This window comes from Carlito syrichta, unplaced genomic scaffold (genome assembly GCF_000164805.1).
Source record: "Carlito syrichta isolate Samal-C Ts95f unplaced genomic scaffold, Tarsius_syrichta-2.0.1 Scaffold274072, whole genome shotgun sequence".
NCBI lineage: Eukaryota > Metazoa > Chordata > Mammalia > Primates > Tarsiidae > Carlito > Carlito syrichta.
The window spans coordinates 1-10,870 of NW_007218168.1; the positions used below are offsets into that span (position 1 = coordinate 1).

Genomic DNA, 10,870 nt, shown 5'->3' on the forward strand with positions numbered 1-10,870 from the left:
GTTCTTGTTCCAGCACCCTGCTGGTCCTGCCTGTGTGTCCTTCAGTGTCCGCAGGAGGTGGGTGAGGGGAGGCTCAGAATGACTGTGGCCCTGCAAGTACCACACTGTAGGGGAAGATGGGACCACCACATGGCCTTGGGCAATAACCACCCCAGAATATGCCTCCAGATGGGCCACAGCTGCTTCTTCCTTTTCTCAGAGCCTCCAGAAATCTGCCTCCAACCACCTACCCCACCCTACCCTGGGCTCCCACTGCCTGTCTGCAGGCCCTGGGCTCCCACTGCCTGTCTGCAGGCCCCGGGCCATTACTAGGGCAGTGGAAGGCTACCCAAGATCAAGGGCAGCATCTGAAATAAAAGGTTGCCAAAGGCTCTGTGTGGAAGGGGCAAGTGCTAATCACACCCTCATGGTGTCATCTGACTGCCTCTGGCAGAAAGCCCTTCTACTCCAGAATACAGATTCCTCACCCCCCAGGGCCCAGGTTACTGCCTCAGAAATGCACCTGCCCTCTCCCCACTGTTGATTTGTCCTGCCAAGGGTCAGCTCTGCCCTGGAGCTGCTCTAGCTGGGGCCTCTCCTCCCAAGAACCAAGGCTCAGAGCAGCTAGATCACTGGGTCACTCAAACACCACCCTCCTTTAGACTTGTTCCTCAGGAACCACTCCTTGGGGTGGAGAGTTGGGAGCCCAGCATCAAGATGGCAGACCTCTCCCCAAATCCGCAGTAGGGAGCCCTGTGGTTGTACACACCATTAGCCTGCTTTCTCTAGAAAGGTAGCCTCTCCTTGCCACTCCGTGTGTTTAGCTTAGTTCCACAGCCATGCCCCCTCCCCTGTGCCCAGTCTCCTCCATGCCCCAAATAAGACACTCATAGTCAGAGGATGCCACCACATTGTTTAGTGTCATTGAACACAGCCTCTCTCCCTCTCCAACAATCACATCCCTCCCACCTCCCCAGGTCAAGAGAAATGTTGGAGCCTGGGTAGGGGACTGGCAGTAGGCATTGAAGCCCGTGCCCTTGTGTACATAATCTATAATATTTATATATATTGATATAGACTTCTCTCTGCAATATATATGTCATAGAATCTCTCTTGGGCCTGGGGTGAGAATGTCACATTAAGAAAACATGCTAAGACTGGCCATAAAAATGAATATTTCCTAGACCTGGAAGACAGAGTAAGGGATGTATAGGTGGAGGGTGGTGGGGTGAGGAGGATAATAAACTCATTCCCCAAGATCCCCTCCTTAACACAAGGACGAGGGAAGGTGTATGGGGATGGAGGGGGCAGTGGAAGCAGAAAAATGGAAGATTTGGATTTTCACTTCATAAAACCAATTGAAAATGAAAGTGCATCCCCCCAATAAAAGAAAATCATTTAGCAAGAGCAGTTTCATTCACAAGAATATAAAAACAGCCCTGTTCCAGGACTGCTGTAAAACGTGCTGCACAGCCTTTAACCCCAGAGGAAAAGCAACCCTTGCCCACCCCCCCATAGCCTCTTCCTGCACATGCCCCTTCCCTCCCCCTGAAATAGGCTAAAAGCAAACCCCCATGCACCCTGCCCCCAGCACCAGAGAAGCAGTCCCCCCCTCCAGAAGAGTCCTAAGGTGTTCCCAGGCCAGCTCCTCTGTCTCCTCTCTCTTCAGAGTGGGGGGAACTCCTTGCAGGAGATAGACTCCCGCCCGACCCCCAGTCTGCTATGATGTGTCAGCATCCTGGGGGATGCCAAGGCCCTGCTCATGCATGATCCCTGCTACATTCCTTCAGGCCTCTAGTCTTTTGTCAGGGACCATTTGGCTTCCTTGGGAAAGGGAGGGAGGAAAGAGCTGTTGTAGTCCACCCTTCCTAACTCCCTAGGGTCCTGAGCAAAAGAAACTGTGATGAATGAGCCCACCCCCTGTATTAGACGTTCACTGTGGTGGGGGGAGAATGTGGGTATTGAAGGGGTGAGATGAGAGGAAGAGGGGATGCGATGACAGAGTAGGTTGGAGAAGGTGAGGAACCGGGGGCCCTATGGGAGGAGGGTCATGTGAGCATGCAAAACCATAGGGGCCTAGCAGGAGACTAGGGTGAGGGACAGCCGCCAGGGTGGACATGCTGGACCACTTTCCAGAGCTCCTAGAAATGGGGTTCTGGGACACTGAGTCAGGACACATTATGAAGCACAAGGGGGTCTCTTCTGTGCAGGCATCATCCAAATTAGGTGACTGTACACCCACCTTGGCTCACCATACCTACACCCACGTTTCCTGCAAGTATCAACTTCAGGATAACCATTCTGTCCCTCTGGGAGGCTTGGGACACCCTGTCCTGTCCTGGTTGCATTTCAGGAGTGTATGTGGGGGAGAGTATGAACTTGATGGTGGGGTGGGGTCATAGATGGACAGAAATAACCCAACTCTCAACCTACTCATTCCAAAGCAATGCAGTCTGGGACCTGGGGTTAAAGGGCAGTTTGTGCCCAGAGCCAGGAGAGGACGACAGCACTCCCCTCCCAGAAGAGGATGCAAGTAGTAGGATCCCTGACAAAGTGCAGGTAGGACACAAGGCCTGGGAGCTGGAGCCTCGGATGGGCACGAGGGAAGAGGGAACTAGGGCAATGAACCTCTTAGGCCTCTCTCTTCTACCCATACTCTGCCTGTGCCAAGGACCAGGAAGTGGCTACCGCTGCAGTGGCAGAGCCAAAGTGCCCTCCAGCCCCACGGAGCTGCGGCTTCGCCTGGCCTCCCCAGCCACCTGTGCTCCTGCAGCAGTGCTAGTCCCACATGCAGCTGAGTCCCCATCAGCATGGCAACCAGGTGTTGGAAGGAAGAATCGCTGATTCTCCTCTCTTCCTCCGGCAGGAGGCCTGGGGAAGGGAGGGAGAACAGCAGTGAGGCCATTCAGGAGTCCCGGGAGGAGCTGATGAAGGGGCAGAAGGAGCCGAGTGCCCATCCTGGCCCTCAGTTAACGACCCGCCCGGCCAAGGGAGCGACAGCACCGGACTCCTCCCTCCACCCTACTCAACCCTGAGTTCCCAAGAAGTTATAAAAATGTAAAAAAGGCAAAGAGAAAAGTGTAAACAGCTCCAGAGGATTAGGGGTGGGGGGGTGGGGGGTGAGGGAGACACAGCCCTCATGCTCCCCCTGCTGGCAGGGATACCTGCATGTTGTGTTGTTGGCTAATCCGAGACTGGTGTTCCCTCACCCTCCTCAGGGCCGAGCAGGGGTGGAAGGCAGAAAGGGAAGCGAGAGCTGGAGCAGCCAGCCCTGGCTGGGTCTTTTCCCAGATCCGTAGGATCCTCCTTTCAGTCACAGGATATTCAAGATCTCAGAACAGTGGCCATGTTTGTTCTTGGTCTCACCAGTGACCTTCTCGTCTCTGGGCAGGTCTTGGTATAAAGAATCACATCTGTGCCCCTGTAAATCCCAGCTGCCACGTCCACCTTCTCAACTCCTGATCTCAGAAGCCACATGACCAGCTGTGGCAGACTCTCTACCCTCCATGTGGACATGCCCTTCAGCTGCTCCTCGGGTGCCCATCCAGCCATGTCCAACAGACCTTGAGGTCTGTTCCTTACAGTAGGGTTAGGGCCACAGCCAGAGAAAACAGAGTTGGGTAAAGCAAGAGTGAAATGGAGAAAGGAGGCATTCAGACAGTACTCAGGAGGCATTCAGTCAAAGCTCCTGGAAGACAAATCAGGGAGTGAAGAACTGAGATCCAGTCTGGCCCGTGGCGCGGCACTCCTGTCCCTGGGCTGCAAGCACTGGGGACTTCAGCAGCACAGACCCAGAAGCCCACAGCTGGGTCCTTTGCCCAAGTTCGCTTTGCCATCTAGTTGCTGGGTCTCAGTTCCCAGCCCTGTGGTTTCTAGAGCGTAAGCCTGGATAGAACCCCATCTTGGTCCTCCATCTTTGGGAGAGGACTGGAAGCTGTTGGGTGCCCTGCTGTCACCTGCCCGGGTTTCAGCTGTACTGCCAGGGGAAGGGACGGTATGGGTTGCAGCCATGGCCCTCAGGTGGGAGTGGAAAGCAGGGCGTCAGGAGCGGGGAGGAAGCTAGTTATTGGCCTCGCCTTCCTCCTCATCAAAGGACTGCACACCTGAGGATGTGACGTCAGACACCTTCCGGCTGAGTGCAGTAGACATCTCAGGGTCTTCTCGTGGAGAAAGTGATTCCAGATCCCGGCATCCTGCATCCTCCTCCTCCTCAGGGGCCAATGGCCTTTTTTCCTCCTCAGCAGGGCCCGTGGCCAGGTCCACCCCACCCACCCCTGGAGCCCAGTCAGTGTCTCCCCCAAGCAAAGGTGGAGGATCCTGAGCAGAATATCCTGAAGCAGGTTGGGAAGGTCCCATTTCATGCAAGCTGGGCTGTGAGTCATCAAATGCAGGGCCAAGATAGGATCCTGTGGCTGGAGAGGCGATGAGGGACTGGTCGCTGGCTTCCCAGGCATCTGATGACCCCAGACAGTACATGCCCTGGGACACATAGGAGTGAGGCCATCCATCCATGGGGGCTTGAGCCAGAGCATCTGTAAAAAGAATCACACAGGTAAGTGGGGCCACAGAATATCAACAGCAGCCACAGTAGCACAGAGAGCAGGAGGACAATGGGAAAGCTGAGATGGACAGGCAAGTCTTAAAAGAATAGAGGTAAGTGGAGGTAGCCTAGATAGCTGGGGAGGCCAAGTAGAGCCCAGGGGTTGGATTCTGGAAATATCTCTTACCCTGACTCTCCATCAACTCTTGGTAGTTGTCACTGTAGTTGCAGCCCAATGGCTCCTGCGTAGAGTTCACACTCATGTCCTCACCATCCATGGAAGACCAGGCCATGAGTGTGGCCTCAGAGATAGCAAACTGTTCCATGACACCTGTAAAAGGAAATGCTGTTAACCAGAGAATACCTCAGGGAACCCTTAGACAAATACATAGGGCAATGCTCTCCTACCTCTGCGTGGACAAGAGATTATTTTTTTTCTTCCCTGAGTCAGGGTTTCACTCTGTCACCCAGGCTGCAGTGGCAGGATCACAGCTTACTGCAGCCTCAACCTCCTGGGCTCAAGCGATCCTCCTACCTCAGCCTCTGGAGTAGCTAGGACTACAGGCACATGGCACCACAACTGGCTAATTTTTAATTTTTTTTTTTTGTAGAGACGAGGTCTCACTATGTTTCTCTGACTGGTCTTAAACTTCTGAGCTCAAGCAATCCTTCTGCCTCGGTCTCCCAAAGTGCTGGAATAACAGACATGAGCCACTGTGTCCAGCCTCAGACAAGAGCTTCTTTATACCAACTATATTTCACTTCTTTATAGAAATATAATGCAAGCCACTTATATAATTTACAATTTTCTGGTAGCCACGTTTAAGAAAATTAAAGAGAAATGCATAAAATTAATTGATTATTTATTTATTTATTTTGTGAATTGGAGTCTCACTTTTATTGCCCAGGCTGGCATGCAGCAGCACGCTCACGGCCACTGCAGCCTCGACCTGCTAGACTCAGGCAATCCTTCTGCCTCAGTCTTCCAAGTAGCTAGAACTACAGATGCACGCCACCACGCCTGGCTAGTTTTTGTGATATATTGTAGAAACGAGGTCTCACCAAGTTGTCCAGGCTGGTCTCAAAACTCTAGGCTCAGGCAATCCTCTCACCTCGGCCTCCCGAAGTACTGGGATTACAGGTTAAGCCACTGCGCCCAGCCACAATTGATTTAAATAATTTCTTATTTAATTCAATATATAAAAAAGATTTTTGTCTCAACATATAATCAGTATAAAAAATTTAAAGTCTTTTATTTATAAAAGTCTATGAAATCCAGTCAATATTTTGTACCTGCAGCATACTTCCATTCAGACAAGCCATATTTCAAGCTGTCAATAGCCACATGTGGTCAGTGGCTACCATATTGGACAGTACAGTCTTTGTATATGTCCTGAAACAAGGCACAATCATGGAGGACTTCCCAAAATATAAGATTTAGGATTTCCAGGGGAAAAAGTTGGGGGGAGTATTCTGGTGAGATACCCTAGGGCAGGAGTCCCCAACCTTTTTGGTATCAGAGATTGGTTTCTTTTTTTTTTTTTGAGTTGGAGTCTCACTTTGTTGCCCAGACTGGAGTGCAGTGCCGCTCCCGGCCACCGCAGCCTCAACCTGCTGGGCTCCGGCGATCCTTCCACCTCAGCCTTTCAAGTAGCCGGAATTACAGGCACACGCTACCATGCCCGGCTGATTTTTTAAAATTTTTATTGTAGAGATGAGGTCTTGCCAAGTTGCCCAGGCGGGTCTCGAACCACGGGCTCAGGCAATCCACTCACCTCAGCCTCCAAGCGCAGGATTACAGGCTGAGCCACCGAGCCTGGCTAGAGACTGGTTTCATGGAAGACAATTTTTTCATGGGGTTATGGGAAGGGGATGGTTTCAGGATGATTCAAATACATAACACTTATTGTGCACTTTATTTTATTTTATTTTTATTTTTTATTTTTGAGTTGGAGTCTCACTCTGTCGCCCAGACTGGAGTGCAGTGGCATGTTCCTGGCCACCGCAGCCTCGACCTGCTGGGCTCTGGTGGTCCTTCCACTTCCAAGTAGCTGGAACTACAGGCTCATGCTACCACGCTTGGCTAATTTTTTTTTTTTTTTGATGTATTGTAGAGATGAGGTCTCACCAAGTTGCCCAGGCGGGTCTCGAACCCGCGGGTTCAGACAATCCACTCACCTCAACCTCCCAAAGTGCGGGATTACAGGCTGAGCCACCGAGCCTGGCTTATTGTGCACTTTAATTCTATTATTATTACATTGTAATATATCATGAAATAATTACACCACTCACCACCAAAAAAAAAAAGGAACATAAGGGTGGGCCACCACTGATCTGACAGGAGGCAGAATTCACCCACTGCTCACTTCCTGCTGTGCTATCTGTTTCCTGACTGGTCTGTGGTCCCTGAAGTCGGGGACCCTTGTCCTAAGGGATTAAAATGGGGACTTGCAGAAATTTATCTTCAGAGGTTTTTAGGAATTGTAATCTAGAGGGTGGGTTTCATGATCAACAGAGAACCCCCAAAAGGGTATCATGGGATTGTGGGTCCACAGTGATATAAAGCTGAAAGTTCAGGAAACTGGGAGGAGAAGGGAGGGTACAATGGTGGAGATGGGTAGACTTGGGAGTCCCGATTCTAGTCAAAGCCATGAGCAAGTTAAAGCTGACACTGTTCCTGGCCTACCCCTACATGTCTGTCACCCTACTCAGTGATATTTCTCCTGTCATCCACACCATGATCTCAAGGACTCTTCCTTTCTCTTCTAGACCTAGCACTCTTCCTAGGCATTTTATTGAGATCTGCCATTAAGGTTTGGCCACCTTTGAAAGCACACTAAATACCTATCATCAGACCTACACTACTTTCCTGGGATTAAACCTTTTCTGTAGACCCCTGTCTCCTCACCCGATACCCTTGACCTTCTAGTGGTTGTCACAAGCAATGAGTCCAGCAAGTGGGTTCAGGACTCCTAATGCTAAGGGACAAAAGTTAGAAGAGATCCCCAAGGCCTTTCTTTCTTTAACTTCTAGAAACGTAAGTAGAAGCAGAGTTTCCAAGACCAAAACCCTGCATTTTCCCCCACTGTACTAACGGAGTCCAGGGCTTGGACGGTTCCAAAATGAGAACAGAAGGCATCTGGGACAGATGGGGACCCACAAATCTCACCTAATTTCCCTCACTTTCTGAGATGATTTAAAAAATATGTTTGAGAGCACTTATCAGAATTAACAAGTCAGATGACTTGAAATTGGAGCCATTTGGGAAATGTAGCCTGTGGTCATCATATGGATAGAGTCAATTCAAATACAGAAGATCAGGCTGGAGGGGCATCCCGAAACGTGTCTTTTGAGGGTTTCATGTGTAGGTACCTGCTAAGAAACGCGCCTCCTTCTCGCCGTCGCTGAGGTCGGAGTAGGCATCTGTATCCCTGCGCACGGCCTCGTGGTTGTGTTGTGGCTGAATAGCTGCTGCCTTCCCCCAGCCCTGCCACTCAATCATGTGAGCCACTCGGCCTTGGCCCATGGCTGTGGGCTTTGTCACGTGGTCCTTCATGCTTCGTGAGATCCCTAAGGAACCAGACATTTCCCACATCCTCCAGAATGTCACACAATCCCCATACCAGTCCCTCCCATGATCCTCACCCCAGTTCCATGGGACTCCACCCCACTGGGGCAGGTACCCCTAGGACTTCAGAGGAGAAGGGTAGGTAGCCTGGAGAAAGAGAAGGGCTTGACAGAAAGGACGAATAGGTCAGGGGTGTGAGGGTGAGGGTCTTCCTCAGGCCTGAAGGAGGAGGGAGACCGAGATGAGGAGTCTTTCGTATCCTCCTGCCCAGATGCATCCCAAGGATGGGAGTCTCACCTGAGAACGATGACTTGGCCAGGGCCCCAATGCCATAGGCATTAGAGTTTCGCTTAAGCTTCGGAAGGATAGAAGTGGTGTCTTCCATGGAAAGCTGAGGTAGGGGACGCGGGAGGAAAGACAGAGGAATAAAAAGGTATGGACATGCTGTATAATGGGGAGGTTCATGCTTTCAAGGGAAAAGGATTCAAGCTAGGACGGATGATAAGGAAAACTACTATACCCGAGAGCCCCAAAGAGGTGTATGCCCCAACCGCCTTGGAATACTGGGAGATAGGTAGGGAATGTGGTGGGGGGGCTCATGGTGCTTGTTGGAGTCTGTGGTCTATGGAGGGGTTAAGGGAGAAGATAAGGAGGAGGAGTTGGGGAGGGCCAGGGAGGTCTGGGAGCAGCTGCACTCACATTGATGCCATCCCAGGAGAAATCGGTTCGAGTTTGCTGTGAGGAGAGAGGAAAGGGAATGGGCATCCCAGGTACTTCCGGGGAAGTAAATAACCCCACCTTCTTCAGAGAAACTTCTAGGATGTGTGAAGTGGAGAAGGCTTTCCTGAGGTGAACACCAGGAATTAGGATCTCAGTGTAGAATGTTTCTTGTGGCATGTGTTTTGAGGAAAATGGGGAGAAATGTTCTGTAAAGGTGTCAATCTGAAGGAGTGTTTGGGATGTTGCCTGGGAATTTAGAAGATAATTCAAGCATCAGGCAGCTAGAGACTGGGGGGGGGGCCTTATTTATGATAGTTCCTGGGGTCTCTTCAAGGTCCTTTGGCACAAGGGCTGCTGAGCACAGAGGCCTCACCTCAGTAGATGGCCGATGTAGGCTGCTCCCATGCAGTGAGCTGGTGCTGTCCATGTTGATTTGATCGACATCCTTCAGGCCCTTCCAATCCACTGCAATCACCTCGTTCCCTGAAGGCGCAGAAGGTTAGCTGCTCTGACCTCACCTCTCTATGCCCCTCTTGGGTCTTTTCTCACAGAATGCCAAGGTCACATCCTGGGGTCAGTCGCTCATACCCTTTCTCTTGCCTCCAGCTCCCACTTCCTCTTACATCCCTACTGTCCCCAACATTTTTGGTGAGAGAAATAATAATGCAGAGCCAAAATATCCAGTTTTAGCTCAACCAAAAAGAGCATACTTGGAAAAAGTGTGGCATGGCCTTATCTGTTGTTGCTGTTGTTGTTTAAATGGAGGGGGTCAGAGGTTGGGCTTTAGCAGGAAAACAGTTTTGGTTCCGTCCTGAGGAATTCTGGAGGATTTCTATATGGAAGCTATGCTTTTCCCTTATTACCAGTCTAGGAGGAGCTTCTCTATGTGTGGGGTGGAAAGAATGTATTATCCTCCCTCGTGGGCCCTTCATAAGAGTTGGTGAGACTGACAGGTAGAGAACTTGATGGGGACAGAGGCAAGAGTTGGGCAGTGAGGAGTTGGGTGTGTCCTGCTGAGAGAGTGGAGAAGCAAAGAGTGAGATGGAGACATTTCACTTGACTGGGGAGACAAGTGTTGGATTACAGTGAAGGGAAGGAGGGAAGTGGGGGAGCAGAAGGAGGACAGATAACTTTTAAAAATAGGAATTTAAAGAATAGGAGGTGGAGTCCGAGAGAAGACAGAAGAGAGTGGGAGGGGGTGGACAGTGTCTGAGGGCTACCCGGGGAAACTGGAGGGTCAGGCCAGAGCTCCTGGTTAAGAGATACTTCTGGCCTGATGGCAGGGTGGTACCTATTGGAAGTCTTGGGGAAGAACTATTTGAGCTCTTGGTAAAGGGATTATTCAAGCATCAGGTTTAGGCGGCAACCATATGATCTTACAGATCAATCCTACACATGAGGTTTTATGATTCTGAGTTTAGCGTTATAGGTCCATTCTTGGTTAGGGTTATGGTCCATTCTGAAGGGAGCTCGGCTCCAGGAGGCAAAAAGGAAGGGCCTGGCGATCCACATGACTGAGGGAGGTGGGACCCTTCCCTAGTTGGCCTCCTCTTTCTTGGGACTACAGGGAAATGGTGAGATGGGTCAGGCCAGAGGCTGAGGCCGGGAGAGAAAAGGAAAGGTGGACATCTGGACACAGACAGCGGGCACGGGGCAGGCAGAAAACAGTCTGAGAAGAGAGATGGAAGAGGGAGGGGAGAGGGGTGGTGGCCTTTGTGGAAAAGGGGGAGCTGAGTCAGCGCCGTGGGGGTAAAGGGGAGAGGAAGAGGGAACCGGGAGAAGGGGTGCGAGTCGGGGAGGAGGGGTATTCCCGGAAATAAATATCGGGTCTCAGAGAAATCCGTCTTCCGGAGAGTGAGTGTGTAATAATAACACAAATTATTCTCTCAGCCTGAGGTCACTGGGAGGTGTAGGCGGGAGAAATGGGGAGTTGGAGAGGGGAAAATGGGGGGTTGGGGGAGAGAGTTCGGTTAATCTGTTGAGCAGCGAGAGTTAAGGGAGTGCACGAGGCGGGGGCCAGGGGGCGGGAGCCAGGCAGAGGCCGAAGGGAGACGACGGGTGAG

At 51.2% G+C, this 10,870-nt stretch overlaps 1 protein-coding gene across 3 annotated transcripts in view; it reads right to left on the reverse strand.

Annotated features, from left to right (window-relative positions):
- Positions 1 to 1,845: 1,845 nt before the first annotated feature.
- The window catches only part of FAM131B (family with sequence similarity 131 member B), a 32,943-nt gene continuing 23,918 nt past the window's right edge, over positions 1,846 to 10,870 (reverse strand). Inside the window, exons 2-7 of one of the 3 annotated variants that reach the window (XM_008052384.2) lie at positions 9,181 to 9,290; positions 8,787 to 8,822; positions 8,385 to 8,478; positions 7,892 to 8,089; positions 4,707 to 4,850; positions 1,846 to 4,511 (exon numbers count right to left, since the gene is read on the reverse strand). In XM_008052384.2, the coding sequence (XP_008050575.1) occupies positions 4,039 to 4,511; positions 4,707 to 4,850; positions 7,892 to 8,089; positions 8,385 to 8,478; positions 8,787 to 8,822; positions 9,181 to 9,234 (999 nt within the window). In that variant the 5' untranslated portion in view covers positions 9,235 to 9,290 and the 3' untranslated portion in view covers positions 1,846 to 4,038. Of the gene's footprint in view, positions 4,512 to 4,706; positions 4,851 to 7,891; positions 8,090 to 8,384; positions 8,479 to 8,786; positions 8,823 to 9,180; positions 9,291 to 10,870 lie in introns of those variants that run through there. The other 2 variants (XM_021709693.1, XM_021709694.1) reach the window with 2 other exon arrangements.